Source organism: Mobula hypostoma, chromosome 13, assembly GCF_963921235.1.
Source record: "Mobula hypostoma chromosome 13, sMobHyp1.1, whole genome shotgun sequence".
Lineage (NCBI taxonomy): Eukaryota > Metazoa > Chordata > Chondrichthyes > Myliobatiformes > Myliobatidae > Mobula > Mobula hypostoma.
Window position 1 is genome coordinate 26231030 of NC_086109.1, and position 19462 is coordinate 26250491.

Genomic DNA, 19462 nt, shown 5'->3' on the forward strand with positions numbered 1-19462 from the left:
TGAATAAGTGGAAAATAAACCCTCCCAGAGAAGAAAATGTTTTGTTTGACGTCGAATTCTCATTTTAAAAGAATGAGGTGGACACTTCCTTAAAAAGCTGCTTAGGTTAAAGGGGCAATTAAGGATGGGCAATAACGCTGTCCATCCTGTGAACAAGAATAATCCGAATGTGATATATTCGACTGAGTTTGAATTTTTTCTGTGGAATTCTGTCCGAATAGCTCCAGTTTTTTCCCCCTTGAGCTCCCTATGGCACAACGTTCTGTAACTATAGCACCGGGGGCTGTTTAGTTTTCTGCTTGCTTCGTTTGGAATTGAAATAGAACTTCATTTGTGGCCAGTTTAGATTTATTGCCTGGAACGTGAATTATTTAAAGTATAGAACGTCGAATTCTTTAGGTTCAAAACATTCAATTGTTATTTCACCTTTGTGTGCACCTGTAACATGAAATGATGTAATGCAACAATAGTTTACGCCAGAGGAAGGCGTTGCAAGCTTATTTCAAACATGAAACACAAATTTGCTACATATTTTGGATGGTGAGGAAGGCGGCCTGTGTGATCAAGAATTCTTCTCACTTGCTGTAAGGTGGCGCACCTGTCATTTGTCAGACCACCGTCCCAGGTTTCGGGCACTTCCGTGAGTTTCCGCGAACTGACGGAAAGAGGCCAGGCGGCAGAACCAGTTCATTGTATTCGCACTTTGTCAAAGCAGAAAGAAAGGAGCGTTCACGAGAGGGAACAGAGAGAGAAACGGGGTGAGAGAGTACGCCAGCTTCTCTGCATGTGACACCACCGACCCCGCATATCTGCCTCGCCATGAATGGAAACACCGCGCCTTCTTGCATTTTCTCTCTTACGTTGCTTTTCGCAACAAATTTTCATTTCAGCATGACAAATAATCTTCCACTCTGCAAAGAGGTAAAGTGATTTTTGATACTGCATTATATGCTAGTAGTGCACGTCTTTATAATGTCGAATTTCTGCCTGAAATTACAATACACTGTAGCATTGCTTCCGAGGATGAATAATATCTTATTCTGCTATTGGGAAACGAAAGTATCGATTTGGAAAGCTTAGAGAACTACACTGTTGTACAATTTGGCACTTTGCTAGAAATGCGCAAATTATAATTGCATTTTTCCCTGAAATATTACAATTGACTTTAATTTGCTGTAGAGAAAAGTCTTTTGGATACTTCACTTACCTTGGGCCATAGACCAAGCAAGGCGCAGATATTTCTCCATATGGCAGGTTTAATTTTTATTTATCAGTTATTATGCGAATTATTAAAGACATGTAATTATTACTGTAACACACAACGAAGTTGCTGGTGAACGCAGCAGGCCAGGCAGCATCTGTAGGAAGAAGTGCAGTCGACGTTTCAGGCCGAGACCCTTCGTCAGGACTATCCTTCCTACAGATGCTGCCTGGCCTGCTGCGTTCACCAGCAACTTTGAAGTGTGTTGCTTGAATTTCCAGCATCTGCAGAATTCCTGTTGTTTGCGTAATTATTACTGTGGCGTTTTAGGTGCATGGTACAAATTTTATTCCCCCCTCCCCCAACACACACCTTGATAGAGTGAGGTCGTATTTAATCAATACGTGTTGTTTGCTATCCTGTAGCTGAAAGTCACCGTTTTCAAAAGCGTTTCGTACAAAGCAAATTTTTGTGTTCTTTGGATTCCCCTGCGTTATCTGACAGTCTATTGGGTGTGATTTGAAAGTGTCCTTCGCAAACCACAATTTATACTTCAGGATTTAGTAGAGGTTCCTGTTGGCACACGTTGAAGCCCTTGTCAATATCATAAAGTTCAGGCACAGCACTTGGTTATTGTAAACCACCAGATGGTGTACGGGAGAATTACTGAAGAATTGTAGCCGTCTCAGCATGAGAAAGGACCCGATTGTAGAAACATAAATATATTGTTTTAAAAGTTATTGATCATATTTGATAGTGCACAGATCAATAAAATGTAAAATTATGAGAAGTGATATTTGAATGATCAACAAATTACAACTTCATTAAGGACCATAGGACACTAATTTGTGACCCAATCTAAATGGATGAAAATTATTCATCAGAAATATTTCAATACAAGTTATTTTTGAATCCCCCCGCCCCCCAGAAAAATGCCTAGATGCTTAATTGTTGAAGTTCTCTTCCATGGTTTTATTCCTTCTACACTTAAATCCTTGATTAAGTCTGAAGTCATCTGAAACACCCTGTCCTGCACCATGTCCTGTTCATCCAGTCTCCTGTGTTTGCTCCTGGATTAAGCAACACTTCAATTCAAAAAATCTCATTTGATGGCGCTTAATAACTTACAGTCTCCAAGCTGGCTACACGCCTGTAAAACTCTCAACTTGAGAATCTTTGCATCTAATCAAGTCAGTACTGATATCTGCCAATATATTAAGCTTTGGAATTCTTATCCTAAACCTCACCTCTCTTTCCTATTTTAGAATAATGGTCATCAAAGCCCAACTCTTTGGCCAAGTTTGATTAGCAGTATACTCTACACTCAGTGGCCACTTTGTTAGGTACACCTGGTCGTTAATGCAAATATCTAATCAGTCAATCATGTGGAGCAACTCAATGCATTAAAGCATACAGATATAGTCTAGAGGTTCAGCTGTTGTTCAGACCAAACATCAGAGTGGGGGAAGGAAATGTGTTTGAAGTGACTTTGACCATGGAACAATTGCTGGTGTCATATGGGGTGGTTTGAGTATCTCAGAAACTGCTGACCTGCTGGGGATTTCATACACAATAGTCTCAAGACTTCATAGAGAATTGTGCAAAAATCAAAAAATATCCAGTGATCAGCAATTCTGTGGATGAAAATGCCTTGTTAATGAGAGAGGACAGAGGAGAATAGCCAGATTAGATCAAGCTGACAGGAAGGTAGCAGTTCATAGTCCACAATAAGGCATTGATATTTTTGATAGAAGTATTTCCTCTACTTTTTAAATGTTGAAATTTAAAATATATTTGACGGGAATATATTTCCTCAATTTTCATCTTTAATCCAAAAATGGAGAGCAAAATGCCCAATATAAAATATCATGAGCTTTGTCACTAACCATAATTATTGAAAGACTTATTAGAGGATTGGGAAACTTTTAAAAATATATGAAAGCAACTTAAAAAAAAGCATAAGCAGGGAAGAGATGAAATATAAAGATAAGCTGGCCAATAACATGATACAAAAGCTTTTTTCAGATCTATAAAGAATAAAAGAGAGGTAAAGGGGAATATCAGGATGCTGGAGAGAGTAATGGGGAACAAGGAAATAGCAGATGAATTGAATAAGTAGTTTGCATCAGTCTTCACTGTGGAAGACACTAGCAGTATGCTGGAGGTTTGGGGGCAGAAGTGCGTACAGTTGCTATTAATAGAGAGAAGGTGCTTGGGAAGCTGAATGGTTGGAAGGTGGATAAGTCACCTGGACCAGGTGGACTGCACCCCAGAGTTTTGAAAGAGGTAGATAAAGAGATTGTGGAGGCATTAGTAATGATCTTTCAAGAATCAATAGACTCTGGCATGGCTCTGAAGGACCGGAACATTGCAAATGTCACTCTGCTCTTCCAGAGCAGAGGGAGGCAAAAGAAAAGAAAAGAAATTATAGGCTAGTTAGCCTCACCTCGGTGGTTGGGAGGATGATGGAATAGATTATTAACAATTTGGTTTTGGGGCGCTTGGAGAGATATGAAAAAAGAGGTCAAATTCATCATGGTTTCCTTCTGGGAGAGTCTTACCTGAAAAGTCTATTGGAATTCTTTGAAGAAGTAACAAGCAGGACAACCAAAGGAGGATCGGTGGATGTTGTGTCCTTATATTTTCAGAAGGACTTTGACAAAGTGCCACACATGAGGCTGCGTAACAAGATAAGAGTCCATGGTATTACAGGAAGGATACTAGCATGGATATAGCATTGAATGGCTGACTGTCTGGTGCGACACACTAGAAAAAAGCATTGAATGATTGGCAGGATCCAAAGAGTGGAAATAAAGGGAGCCTTTTCTGATTGGCTGCTGATAATTAGTGGTGTTCCGCAGGGGCCAGTGCTGGGACAACTTATTTTTACATTATATGTCAGTGTTTTGGATGATGTAATTGATGGCTTTCTGACTAAGTTTGCAGACTATACAAACGCAGTGGGAGGCAATCAGTGTTTAGAAAGGAGGGAGGCTGCAGAAGGACTTAGACAGATTAGAAAAATGGACAAATACTGTAAGTGGCACATGGACACAGTGCTGGGTAGTGTCTTGTCATGCAATTTGGTAGAAGGAATAAAAGCTTAGGCTTAAATGGGGAGAAAATTCAAAATCCAAGGTGCAAAGGAACTTGTGAGTCCCCATGCAGGATTCTCTAAAGCTTAATTTGCAGGTTGAGTCAGTGGTGAGGAAGCAAATGCAATGTTTGTATTCATTTTGAGAGGACTAGAATATAAAAGCAAGAATGTAATGCTGAGGCTTTATAAGGCACTGGTGAGGCCTCACGGAGTATTGTGAGCAGTTTTGAGCCCCTTATCTAAAAAACTATGTGTTGACATTGGAAAGGATTCAAAGGAAGTTTATGGGAATTATTCTAGGAATTAAAGGGTTATCGTATGAGGAGCGTTTGATGGCTCTGGGCCTGTACTCACTGGAATTCAGAAGAATGGTTGGGGGGGGGGAACCTCATTGAAACCTATTGAACGCCTAGATAGAGTGGGTGTGGAGAGGATTTTTCTAATAGTGGGGGAGTCTAGGACCAGAAGGCACAGCCTTAGAATAGAAGGATAACCTTTTAGAACAGAGATGAGGAGGGATTTCTTCAGCCGTAGGGTGGTGAATCTGTGGAGGCCATGCCATTGGGCATATTTAAGGCAGAGGTTGACAGGTTCTTGATTAGTCAGGGTACGAAAGGTTATGGGGAACAGGCAGGAGGTTGGGGTTATGAGAGAAAATGGATCAGCCATGATGAAATGGCAGAGCAGACTCGATGGAAAATGTATATAACAAAATTAAGAAGTCTTTTACTTCGTGACCTATAATATTTTTTAACTAACTTATGTGGCAAGAGTTTTGGCAATGCCTCTGTTTCTTGCTCATCAAGAAAGGCAAGGAGCTCCACTCTTCAACTGCTGCAGTCCATCTGGTACAGATACTGTTGTTGAGTTGTTGAGAAAGCACTTTCAGGATTTGGATCCTGTGTTAATTAAGGGATATATTACCATGTTAGGATAGTGTGTGGTTTGCGGCAGAATCCGCAGCTGACAGTGTTCCTGTTGGCTTGCCTTTCTTGGTGGGATGGCTTGTGGAGAGATACAGAATCAATGAAGTTTGTGGGTGGAGGATGAGTGGAATTCCATAGCTGAAGGCTCACATAACAAAGGAGATGGTTGCATAAGGGAAAGCATAGGAAACTGAGAATGTGCAGACAGCTGGAACTAAAACAGTGTATGTGTAGTGTTTGTAGGATTGTAGCAGATCACAGAGAGAGAAGGAGGGATTTGAATATAATTGTAAAATTGAGATGCTGCTGCAGAGGCAAGGTCTGCTTTCCCTGGAGTTGAGGAGGTTAAGACCATAAGATGTAGGAGTATAATTAGGCCATTTGGTCCATCAAGTCTGCTCTGCCATTCGATCATGGCTGATTTATTTTCTCTCTCAACCCCATTCACCTGCTTTTTCCCTGAAATCTTTGATGCCCTAACTAATCAAGAACCTATCAACTTCTGGTTTAAACATACATCATGACTGAGCTCGACAGTCATCTATGTGGCAATGAATTCCTCAGAATCACCTCCCTCTGGCTAAAGAAATTCATCCTCATCTCTGCATTAAAGGGATGTCCTTCTATTCTGTGGCTGGTCCAATACTTGGAAACATCCTCTCCACTTCCATTCTATCTGGACCTTTCGATGTTTGGTAGGTTTCAATGAGATCCCCTGATTCTCCGAAACTCCAGTAAATTCAGGCCCAGAGCTACCAATCGCTTCTCAAATGTTAACCCTTTCAATTCCGGGATTACTCTTGTAAACCTCCTCTGGACTTTCTGTAATGCCAGCATATCCCATCTTAGCAATGGCACTCAAAATGTGGTCTGACCAATGCCTTATAAAGTCCCAGCATTACATCTTTGCTTTCAATTCTAGGTCTCTCAAAATGAATGCTAGCATCGCATTTGCCTTCCTAACAACTGACTCAACCTGCAAGTTATATTTAGCTACTTCTATCCTGGCTTTGCCAATAAGCAACAATCTAAAACCAATCCATATGAATTTTAATTTTCAGACATCAGTCGGAGTAGAAATAGGTGTAGCTAATAGAACTACTGGACTTCAGCCACAATGGCCCGTAGTGTAAATGCCTGTTGCTGGAGATGAGATGTTATTATTACATGGCATTTCTAGATTTATGCCAGAAGAGTATATAAGCTAATTCTTTCCCCAAGTAATTTTGGTTATGAAAGTTATTGGACTCTACGAGGAATAAATTAGTGTAAGATGATGTGTTGTTTACGAAGCTATTGTGGGTGTGTGTGGGAATAGATTGTCTCAATTGATTTTAAACCCTTGCAGAACTGCAAGAAAATATTTGGATTTTTTGTTTCTATTGTTTCTCAGATTGGTTATTCAAAACTGCCCTCCCACTCTCTGAGCTTGGATGTTGAAGGGGTGTATCCAAGGCGTCTGATAAGGCCTCATACACGTCCTCATTGCTCTTACTGTTAGTTTGTCTTGTTTTGTGTACTTTAGGCTTAATAGGGCCTAAATCATTCATGAACATATGTAAATAAATGGGTAGATGCTTTTCAGTTTCGCTATGGCCCCCACACTACACTAAATAGCTCATGAAATTGAAACTGACTTCTCTCCTAGTGGTACATTATATAACTGATAAATATGAGAAAGTCTGCAGATGCTGGAAATCCAAAACAAGAGATACAAAATGCTGGAGGAACTTGGCAGGTCCAGCACCTCTGCTCCGTCTGCTACAAGCGGGACTTTCTAATGGTCAAACATTTTAATTCCGATTTCCACTCCCGTTCCAACGTGTCGGTCCATGTCCTCGTGCCAAGATGAGGCCACCCTCCGGGTGCAGGAGCAACACCTCATATTCCACCTGGGTAGACTCCAACCTGATGGGATGAATATTGATTTCCCCTTCTGGTAATCAGTAACCATCCCCTTCCTCTGTTTCCCACTCTGGCCTTTCACCTCTTTCCACCTGCTTCTTACTTCCCCCTGGGTCCTCTCCTCCTTTGCTTTCTCCTATCAGATGAATTCTTCTCCAGTCCTTTACCTTTCCCACCCACCTGACTTCCCCTATCACCTTCCAGCTAGCCCCCTTCCCCCTCCCGCCCCACCCCCAACCTTTTAATTTTGGCATCTTTCCCCCTTCCTTCTCAGTCCTGAAGAAGGGTCTTACCCCAAAACTTTGACTATCTTATTCATTACATAACTGTTTCTATTTTTGAAGATCACCTGAAGAGTATAGGCAGGCAACTTGCTACCTCTCAACCTTCTTCAGTACTTCATCTGTAATACCGTGCAGAATAAATTTGGTCCAGATTTTGCTATGAGGATTTTCATTGCAGTTGTATTAATGAAGATTACTTTCTTGGGCATTTGTATTCAGTTTCTTAACTTCTTTAGGCAGAGCTCATATATGTATATAAAATCTACATTGAAGTTATTGGAGTAACTTTGCCTCTTTTGGTTCCAAGTTTCTTTCTCGTGTTCTTGCCCATCTTTCTTGTTGCAGATCAGCAGGCTGGGGGGGGTTGAGTAATCTTTTCATTTTTGTGTAAGGGAGGGGTTGGGGTGTTTGGTTTGTGAGTTTTTATTTCTTTTCATGTGGGGTGTAGTTGATGTCTTCTTTTCAACTACTTATATGGCTTTCTGTATTCTATGGCTATTTGGAGAAGACATATTTCAGAGTTATATTCTGCATACATTCTTTGATAATAAAAAATGAACCTTTGAACCTTTATATAAGTAGATAAATGGCCTACAATATTTAGAACAAATAACTTTTCATCATTCAAACTCGAGTGATTTGATGAAGGAAATGAAAGATTTCAAAACATTATCTCCTATTGAACAAAGTAAAAATAAAATTTTAAATATCTGAAAGGCATCGTGATGTACAATGAACTATAAATTCTGAATAACCAAAAGTAATCATTTCGGTACTTCATGTGAATTCTATATAAAGAAGTAGAGTTGAACTGTGCACAGGACATAGGCAGTTTTAACTTAACTCCAACCAAGAGTAAGCATAATAATCAAATCTGCATAAGTGTGTGTTGTGCTAAAGTTGATGGCAGGAATCATTGTCTAATACATGCCTGCCCTTTTTTCCCATTGTCCTAGCTGGGTTAAAATGATCCTTGCAATGTCACAGAATAGGAATTTGGAGGCTCAGAATACCTTCCTATAAACTTTGCTATATTACCAAATCATATCATGTCCTATCTTCTTTACTGCTGCCTTTGTTACGTATCCAGTCAGCTCACAGTTAGATATTGTTGGAAGCTATGAAAACAATGGTAGCGGACAATTTGTGCAGATTAGACAGCACAATAGACATCCATAATTTAATGAGAGTCTAGTTACCCATTTGTGGCATTGCCAATGGTACAAGTATCTTGAAAACTTACCTGCCAATGAGTTTGTTTGGAAGCTGAGCCCAGACTTCATGGCTGGAATCACTCGACCGTTCAGGCCTGGAAGAGAGCAAATTTCTATTTGTTTCAGACATTGATCAGTGAAGATCGGAGAATGAGAGACAACCTCACTAGTGATAACAGTCAGAACAATCCCACTGGAAAAGATAATCAGAGGAAAAAAATCTTTTACGTTTTGTATGAATAACTGGAAAAAAGGGGGTATTTTAAAGGAGGCTGGGAAGAATGAGCAAATAAAACATTTAACTTTAAGGAACTGAATGACCTGAATATACTTTACTCCCAGTGGTTAAAATCAGGCCTTATAAATTTACAGTCAGCTTCATTTGGCAGCTTTACAAATATTGTTAGGATTTGAAATTTTGTTATACCAGTGAGTAGAAAAGCAAATATGGCTAATAAATACAAGAAATGGAAGAAGTAGCTGGATATTAATAGATGCTACGGAATAATTGCATATCATTTTAATTGAAATCTATCCCAAAATAATTTTATAACTGATTTGTTTAGCCAATATGTGGATTTTATTATTTGTACAATTGTGTAACTTCACTTTTTGGAACTGTGATGTTGGAAAAACAAATACTTGGTGAGAAAGTGTGCTACCCTTGTCCTCTAGGTACACAGCAAATATACCAAAGAGACCATTATTAGATTTTTAGAGGATTTTCCCCAAGCCTTCCCACTAAAGTGAATAAGGTCTGTGCCTTCAATGGGTATACTAGACGTGATTGATAAGTTCATGGCCTATGGTAGAAGGAGTCAATTTTAGAAAACTTAGCACATTTATTTTTCAACTTAGTCCCCTCCTACATTTACACACTTAGTCCAGCGGTCGTGGAGCATACGGATCTTGGACCTCCAGAAAGTGTCCACAGCAGGGGTGATTGATAAGTTCGTGGCCTAGGGTAGAAGGAGATGACTTATACAGCTCTTGTTATATGCACATACAGTTCAACTCTTTGAGTGATTATGCAGAAAGTTTGAAGTTAATAACTAATCTTAGTCTACCTTAGGCCACGAACTTATCAATCACCCTGATGCGGTATTAACTGATGAGTTATTAACATCAAACTTTCTGCATAATCACTCAACGAGCTGAACTGCATGTGCATGTAATAAGAACTGTCTAACTCATCTCCTTCTACCATAGGCCACAAACTTATCAATCACCCCTGCTGTGGACACTTTCTGATCCGTATGCTCTACGACTGCTAGACTAAGTGTGCAAATGTAGGAGGGGACTATGTTGAAAAATAAATGTGCTAGATTTTCTAAAATTGACTCCTATCTTAGGCCACGAACTTATCAATCACCCCTTGTATCTCTTTTTGGAAATGTTGTTAACTAATGGTGACCAGATTTTGTTTTTTTAATTTAAAGAAACTGCATCAGCTTGAAAACCTGCTTCATATATTTGCATTTATTAAGTTTAAATTACTGCCCTAGCATTTCTACTCAGTTGAAATATCCTCCACTTCTCTTAAACCCACATGAAGCTCTGTGCTTCCTGTTTCTGTTGGTCTTTTAAAACTTCTCATTTTTTTCAATGATGCCGGTTGTTACTGGGCTATAAGAACCTACATTTTATGTAAAATTTTGCATAAAGTTCACTTAAACAAGTAACTTCCATCATATTCACCAATATTCAGTAATATTTTCATTTGGATTCTCAGTGATTATTAGAGAAACAATGAATGCAGGAAAAAGAAACTAATTAATCCTTCTCTTTGCCAGGTGTAGGAGCCATGTATCTATTTTCTGTCTGTCTGTATTGTATTTTGTGTTGCATGTCTATTATGGAATATGGTAATCTGTCACATGGGTTGGAGCATGGTAGAACCAAATGAGTAGAGCCCTGCATTTGCCTTTGGAGCAGATAGTTGTTAGTCAGAGGCAGCCTGGGATGTGGCTATTATTTTATGAGTGCTATATGGCTATAACTCTAATCTGATTATGTTAACTTTGCTTCTTTCACTATCGGTACTCTAGTTTCGTTAGTTTATCGCTATATAAGATCATTCATCTTTGCTGGTTTCATTAAAAAAAGGATCATAAAAAAACTTTTCTCGACTTGGAACTCGGTTATTTGGAAGCACGTCACACAGTGTTAATTCCCTCACTCAGTCTCTCAGCAGTTTTGGTTTGTTTGTCAAGTTTGTCAGGTGTCGTGGGTCCCTGTTTTCTAGCATCTGTTGCAGGCTGGTTCCAATATTTTGTCAGTACAGATATTCATAAGGTGAGTTGTCAGAGAATAAACTAAAATTACTTTGTCACTATTTCCACTCTTCCCCTGCTCCATCTCTGATCACCCCTATTGCTCTCTAGCACATGCATGACCGTTCCCTCACCATTTTATACTAGCTATCTCCCATCTCCCTTTCACTCCAGATGAAGGGTCTCAACCCAAAATGTTGCTGTCCATTTCACTCTGCATAGGCTGCCTGACTTGCTGAGTTCCTTAAGCATTTTTTTTGCTACACATTCACGAGATAGGGATCAGATTCAGAAATTTGAAGTGCAAAGGGATTTGGGAGTACAAGTACGGGATCTCCTAAAGGTTAACTTGCAGATTGAGTCGGTGGTAAGGAAAGGAAATGCAATATTAACAGTCATTTGTAAGGATTGAATTATAAAAGCAAAGATATATTTCTAAGACTTTACAAGGTATTGGTCAGACCAGATTTAGAGTATTGTGAGCAGTTTTGGGCCCCATATCTAAGAAAGGACATGCAGGCATTGGAGACGGTCTGGGCGAATGATCCTGGGAATGACAGGGTTAACATATGAGAAGCATTTGATGGCTCTGGGGCCTGTACATACTGAAGTTTCGAACATTGCGGGGGAAATCTTACTGAAGTCTACTAAATGGCCTAGATAGAGTGGATATGAAGAGGGTGTTTCAAATAGTGTGAGGACCAAGAAGGCACAGCCTCGGAAAGAAGAAGATGAGGAAGAATTTCTTTAGTCAGTGGGTGGTGAATCTGTGGAATTCATTGCTGCAGACAGCTGTGGAAACCAAGTCATTGAATATACTTAAAGTGGAGGTTGATAAGTTCTTGATTAGTTAGGGCATCAATGGTCATGGGATTGAGAGGGAAAGTAAATCAACCATGATCAAATGTGGAGCCAACTTAATGGGTTGAAGGGCCTAATTCTGCTCCTATGTATTGTGGTTTAATAGGAAAGGACAATGGTAAAAATAGAGTGAGAGAGGAATCTAATTCTGCTCTTCATAGTAACAGAAGAATGTTTATAGGTCGGTCTGTCTGTCATTATATTAAGTTAACACACTTATTCACATGAGTCAGGTAGGTGTTCATACCCAGGGGTATCTTATATGTCCTCAAATGAAGCAACAATTTTGATATTTGAACTAATTCACTTGTTTATTTTTACATGTGTGGTTCGATGGATGAGACTTATCATTTAAACGTCAGTGAATTGCTTAAGGTATTGGATCAAGAAAAATAGTTTGTAACAAGTTGTGACTTGTTGATGGAACCAAATCATTCCATGGGAAAGAATTGAGCAAAATCGTAATATTAATTTTGGGTGGCTGTTCCTATTTTATTTTTGTTAAATAGTTGAACTGCTCAAGGCTCAAAGACGCAGTTGATAAAAAATGAAATGTGCTTTGCCGAGGATAACTGAATCTATGTGTTCTGGTATTCTGGACCCATAGAAACTGAACAATCTGAGACTCTGGCCCACCCAAGCTTTCAATTAGTCTTCCTTACACCTGCACTTAAGCTACTTTCTACTGTTTTCACCTGTGCCCTTGGGTGTATCACACTTGAGAAATGTACATGAAATTCTCAGAAAGGCAGTTCCAAATTTTCCTCCTCGAGATTATTTTATTTTGTTTATGTAAAGGATGTAGGTTTCACTGCAAACCCAAGTATTCATTGCTCAGACTTCATTGACATTGAAGTTGATGTTGAGTTACCTTGTTGAACTTTTCTGTCTTTGCAGTGAAGGGACTGTATGTTCTCTGGGCCAGCACTGTAGCATAATGGTTAGCATGGTACCTTACAGTGCCAGTGACTCAGGTTCAATGCAGTCTTTAAGCAGTTTGTACTTTCTCCCTGTGACAATATAGGTTTCCTCTGGGTGTTCTGGTTTCCTCCTACATTCCAAAGACATACTAGTTAGTAGGTTAATCGGTCACTTTCTGTATTTGGCAGTGCAGTCAAATTGTGCCAGAAGGGCTGTGGGAAAAAAAAAGAGTAAAATAAAAAAATAAAGCATTAAAAAAAACAAAATTATTTTCAGATAGGGAGTTAATTCAGCCTGAGATGATGGTGTATTTCCAGAAAGGGAGAGACTGTGGCTTCAATGAAAACCATGGTGTTTCAGATGGTGCGACAAGGTGCGTTAAATATCCTTCCAAGTTGTCAAGATTTCAGGTTGCAAGGAGATCTGAAAAACTGTAGGAAGTTATTGTGGTGTATTTTTAGATGGCTGACAATAGACCATTGTTTGTGGATATGAATGACAGGCAATGGTGTAGAAATTAAGTCAAGTACTTTCTCATGGATGGTGTAAAGCCTTGTAACTTGTTGCTGGATAAAGTACAATAAGATGGACTATTTTCGTAATCTACCTCATGATGTTCTTGCACTTTATCGTTTCCCTGCACTGCACTTTTTTGGGTAGTTTTTGCATTTTATTCTGCATTGTTGACAGTATACTCCTCTCCATAGACGTTGTCCAACTTACTGAGTTCCTCCAGCATTCTGTGTGTTTTACTCAACATTTCCAGCATCTGCAGAATCTCTTTTGTTTATTCTGCAGCGTTATTATTTTACCTTTTCCTAGGTCTATGCATTTGGAAATAATTTGATCTGTATAAACAGTGCAAAACAAGCTTTTGGTGTCTTGGTACATGTGATAATAAAAAACCAATATCAGAACCACACTGTAGTCATCCAGAGATGTTAAATGTATTCAATCATGCTACTAACTTCTGGGAGGTAGAGGTAAAAATTTGAGGGGGCAGGAGTTGAGTCATTCACCACAGAGTACTTTGCCTCTAACTTGCACTTATAGCTGTATTTGACTCTCCTGTTAGGTTATCTGCGAATGGGTGAACACCTGAATTTTGTTAATAATCCTGTTGAATGTCCTTAAATAAATTTGGACTTAATAATAATTGCGACGAAATAAGGAAAATGATAAGACTGCCATGTACAGATCCCTCACAGGCAATGCTTGCTTTCACTGGAGGCAGGATGGAATGCTGAGGAATGCCTAGATGGAAGATTAGGCATGAGACCACAGACTCTTCCAGAATTCCTGCCATGCAGAATGAGAAACAGGTTAAGTAATAGGGTAAGGGCTTTCATAGCAGTTTTTTTTATTCTTCACACCAAGGAGAAATTCAATCTGATCTGGTGTCTGCTCTAATGGGAAAGCACCACACACTTGTGGCTCTTTGGCATAACTGGTTAAATTAAGATTGAGTACACCTCAATAGTTTTAACTGCAAGCTGGACAGAACACCGGATAATACTACAATATCTGCAAGCTTCACACCCAGTTATCTTCAGCTTTAGTTAACCATAATTGATCCCTATTAGGCTAATTAACAAAATAAGGTACAATTATCCACTCTATGGAGTTAAATAATGACTTCCATTATGATAGGGAGGGGTTTTACTTCATACACAGTCATCATTATAATATTATAGTAAATTATTTCCTTTGGGCAAGGTAACCATGTTGATGAGCATCATAATTTACTTTTTTAAAAATGTGAATGTTTCCTTCAGGAACAGGCAAGCTGTAGTAATGGTCAATAGTATCTACAATTTCGTTCTCACTTCTCATGTAGTTTGGTCACATTTAGGTTTCTTTTATTGTACTTCTCAATTAAATTTTGGGTGTTTTCGTCAGAATGATAGTTGTAAACAAACTCTTCAAAACATGTTGTCCTTTGCCTAGCTTATTTATGGCTAATGGGGTAGAAAATATTTAAATGTATATAGAAGATAATAATTTTGGATTGAAATTCAATTTGTCTTTCACTATCACTCAGGTAGGGGGATGAGTTTAATTTTGCTTGTAGTTGAGTCACCTTCAGCACTTCCTAGCTCAACAGCTTCCACCTTCACTGGTGTTGTGATGTGTCATTGTATTTCGCCAGTTCCTCTGTTGAGGTCTTGGTTGGCTCTTTGTCTGGAACCTTCCCCTTGACCTTACAGCCATGGGTGACCCTACCAGGAGCCAAGGGCCAGATGGCTGAACTCCAGATGGCATCACACTTGTGATCTCAGAAACTCACAAGTCTCTCCACCATGACACAGTGACGTGCACTCTTCTAAGTCCATGAGGGACCGACAGTAACAACGGAGAAAGAAGAAGGACACTACTTTGCGTTCATGAAATACATTTATCAGGTTGCAGTGATAGCATTCTTCTCTCATTCCTACTAATAGGATGAACTGAGATTGAGGCCTGCTCTGGGGAGTGGATCTAAGGAATCAATCTGGTTCAGAGTGCTGTTGTTTGCTCCTGCTGTTTGCATGATGTGTATGTGTGTGTGTTTTTCCCCTCTTTCTCAACACAGTAGTGATGGTCTTTCTTTTTTAAAAAATTGGGTTCGTTGGGTTTCTTGTTTTGTGGCTGCCTGTAAGCAAACAAATCTCAAGGTCTATATATATATATATTCTTTGATAATAAATGTACTTTGAATCTTGAATCATTTAAGTCAGAGTGCTGTAGATCAAGATTCCTTACAGAACATGAAAACTTTGTAGGGAGGCACTATTGGGAGAATGGTAAGAGAACACTGGATTTTGAAGGGATAAAGGTTAGTATTATATCAAAATGCATCATATCCAAATGTTATTCTTGTATTTATCTGGGAAGGTATATAAAATGAGCTTACCTTTCAGCTGTTAAGCATTGGCTGCACCTGTTTCCTGTAGTTCTTGGGCTGAGTCTTCAGCAGAAGCTGCTATTATTCAACTGTCTGGCACTGTCTGGGATATCTCATTAAAGGTCACAGTGTGTGACCAGAACTGATACGATGATGCCTGTAGATAAAACTGCAGGGAACGTGAGGGAAACCTTCAGGGCATCATTATTGCATGGGTGCCATTTATCACCAGAGCGACTTGGATTCTGCCCATTCTACAGAAAAGTTGATGGCCCTCCTGGTGATCTGTGTGACAGCACTGTCAGAATGTATAAACTGAGCTGCCCTGGCAAAGCAAGTATTGGCAACTTGTTCTCGATCAGTGCATTGCAGGCTAGCTAAGTCGGTAAAGGCCTCCTGTCACTCCTGGAAAGAGCTAGCGGCACAAAAACTGAGACCTGTAGTCATTTGCAATGGCATAGCTGGAACAGCGAATACTGTGGGTGTTGGTCATCGCAGAAAAGGCTGCTACAATGAACAGACCCCTGCCAAGGTTTTAATATTGAGCTATTTGTTGAGTCCCTGTGCCCCTTGCTGAGTAGGGCAGAGTATAAGGGCCTTCTAATTCTACCAGTTGATTTTGCGTTTATTGTAGCCTTTAGTATTCCCACTTCTTCTGCTTGCGTGTATAAAGTAAGATTCTGATAGAAAGTCCAGTTTTCCAGATTTCAATTCAAAGTTCAATGAGTACATCAAAATAAAATAAGAAGTTTTGAAAGGGTAAGGCAGAATATAGAGAAGGCTTCCTGAAAGGGCAGCACGGTAGCATAGTGGTTAGCACAACGCTTTACAGTACCAGCGACCTGGGTTCAATTACTGCTGCTGCCCGAAGGAGTTTGTACGTTCTCCCCGTGACCACGTGGGTTTCCTCCGGGAGCTCCAGGTTCCTCCCACAATCTAAAAGACATACCGGTTGGTAGGTCAATTGGTCATTATAAATTGTCCAATGATTTGTCTAGGATTAAATTGGGTGATTGCTGGGTGGCATGGCTCAAAGGGCAAGAGGGGCCTACTCTAGCAGTATGCCCAATAAATAAATAAATAAAACATTTTTGGCAATGAGTACAACATAATGTGATAAAAATCCGACACAAAAGAAAATCCAATTAATAGACAGAGAAAATCTGCAGATGCTGGAAATCTGAGCAGCATACACAAAATGCAGAAGGAACTCAGCAGGCTAGACAGCATCTTTGGAAAGGAGTAAACAGTCAACATTTCGGGCTGAGACCCTTCTTCAGGATATCCATTTAATGGATGTCTCTGTAACAAAATAATTCTACTGTGATGACTGGTAGCTTGAAAGTTACCCTTTTAAAATATGGCTAGAAATATTGTTGATAGATGAGAAGACAATAGTCACAGTTTTTATTTGCTGGGTGACATAAACACATTCTACCTCCATCATTTGCATAGGTCTGATGGCTAAAGGCTGATTTAGACTCGTGCGTCAAATCGACGCTGTAGGTACGGCGTAGCCGCGAACCCTACGCAGTGCCTACGCGGATCCCTACACCGTAGCCTGACGTGCACCTCTCCCAAAATGTAACTACACGTCGCCGCAACGCAGACTGCAACAACTGTGATTAGTCTGCTTGGTAGCATCGCATTTCCTCCTACGCTGCAATAGCTTCCCTTTGGGCGACTGAAGGGCAGGGAAGGAACTCTGGCTGCAATGCTTTCCATAAAGCTTTACAGACCTCTGAAATTATGGAGGACACATTTCGGTTTTATGAAAAAAGGTGCTCGCTTTAAACGCAAACAACAGGAATTCTGCAGATGCTGCAAATTCAAGCAACACACATCAAAGTTGCTGGTGAACGCAGCAGGCCAGGCAGCATCTATAGGAAGAGGCGCAGTCGATGTTTCAGGCCGAGACCCTTCGTCAGGACTAACTGAAGGAAGAGTGAGTAAGGGATTTGAAAGCTGGAGGGGGAGGGGGAGATGCAAAATGATAGGAGAAGACAGGAGGGGGAGGGATAGAGCCGAGAACTGGACAGGTGATAGGCAAAAGGGGATACGAGAGGATCATGGGACAGGAGGTCCGGGAAGAAAGACAAGTGGGGGGTGTGACCCAGAGGATGGGCAAGAGGTATATTCAGAGGGACAGAGGGAGAAAAAGGAGAGTGAGAGAAAGAATGTGTGCATAAAAATGAGTAACAGATGGGGTACGAGGGGGAGGTGGGGCCTAGCGGAAGTTAGAGAAGTCGATGTTCATGCCATCAGGTTGGAGGCTACCCAGACGGAATATAAGGTGTTGTTCCTCCAAGCTGAGTGTGGCTTCATCTTTACAGTAGAGGAGGCCGTGGATAGACATGTCAGAATGGGAATGGGATGTGGAATTAAAATGTGTGGCCACTGGGAGATCCTGCTTTCTCTGGCGGACAGAGCGTAGAAGTTCAGCAAAGTGGTCTCCCAATCTGCGTCGGGTCTCACCAATATATAAAAGGCCACATCGGGAGCACCGGACGCAGTATATCACCCCAGTCGACTCACAGGTGAAGTGATGCCTCACCTGGAAGGACTGTTTGGGGCCCTGAATGGTGGTAAGGGAGGAAGTGTAAGGGCATGTGTAGCACTTGTTCCGCTTACACGAATGCAGAGAGAGGGGGGAGGGAAAGATGTTCTGAGGGATCGCTCCCTACACAACTCTCTTGTCCATTCGTCCCCCCCATCCCTCCCCACTGATCTCCCTCCTGGCACTTATTTTAATTCCACATCCCATTCCCATTCTGACATGTCTATCCACGGCCTCCTCTACTGTAAAGATGAAGCCACACTCAGCTTGGAGGAACAACACCTTATATTCCGTCTGGGTAGCCTCCAACCTGATGGCATGAACATCGACTTCTCTAACTTCCGCTAGGCCCCACCTCCCCCTCGTACCCCATCTGTTACTCATTTTTATGCACACATTCTTTCTCTCACTCTCCTTTTTCTCCCTCTGTCCCTCTGAATATACCTCTTGCCCATCCTCTGGGTCACACCCCCCACTTGTCTTTCTTCCCGGACCTCCTGTCCCATGATCCTCTCGTATCCCCTTTTGCCTATCACCTGTCCAGCTCTCGGCTCTATCCCTCCCCCTCCTGTTTTCTCCTATCATTTTGCATCTCCCCCTCCCCCTCCAGCTTTCAAATCCCTTACTCACTCTTCCTTCAGTTAGTCCTGACGAAGGGTCTCGGCCTGAAACGTCGACTGCGCCTCTTCCTATAGATGCTGCTTGGCCTGCTGCGTTCACCAGCAACTTTGATGTACGTTACCAGATTTAGAAGTTGTGTGAAGGAGGTGTAAGCTGGTACGCACAACTATAAATCAGCCTTAATGCTTTATTCACTTGGACGAAAATGATGCAGAAATAATTCCACAGTGACTGGCATAAACTAACCTGGGGTTACAATATCATATGAGTTCCTGGTCAGCGGTAGCTTCTCAAGAAAATACACCGTGATTATTTGCACATGTGCTCCAATATCATGTTTGGGGGGGAAAAAAACAATCTGCTGAAAGAACCCAGTGGTTTGAGCAGTGCCTGCAAGAGGAAAAGAATTGATGTAAACACGAGGAGTTTTGCAGATGCTGAAAATTCAAGCAACACACATCAAAGTTGCTGCTGAACACAGCAGGCCAGGCAGCATCTCTAGGAAGAGGTACAGGCGACGTTTCCGGCCGAGACCCATCGTCAGGACTAACTGAAGGAAGAGCTAGTAAGAGATTTGATTTCAAAGAATTGATGTTTTGGGTTGGAGGGTTTCGACCTAAAGCTTCAATTCCTGTCCCCTCACAAATGCTGCTTGACCCTTGAGTCCCTCTAGCAGATTGTTTGCTGCTCCATATTCCAACATCTGTAGTCTCTTCTG

At 40.8% G+C, this 19462-nt stretch overlaps 1 protein-coding gene across 4 annotated transcripts in view; it reads left to right on the top strand.

Moving 5' to 3' along the window:
* Nucleotides 1-19462, top strand: part of elapor1 (endosome-lysosome associated apoptosis and autophagy regulator 1) — a 141477-nt gene that overhangs the window by 19147 nt on the left and 102868 nt on the right. For 2 of the 4 annotated variants that reach the window (XM_063065483.1, XM_063065484.1), the window contains exon 1: nucleotides 545-921. The exons of 1 other annotated variant lie outside the window; for it this stretch is intronic. In XM_063065483.1, coding sequence (XP_062921553.1) covers nucleotides 820-921 — 102 coding nt within the window. In that variant the 5' untranslated portion in view covers nucleotides 545-819. Of the gene's footprint in view, nucleotides 1-544; nucleotides 922-19462 lie in introns of those variants that run through there. One more of the 4 variants, XM_063065482.1, reaches the window with a different exon arrangement.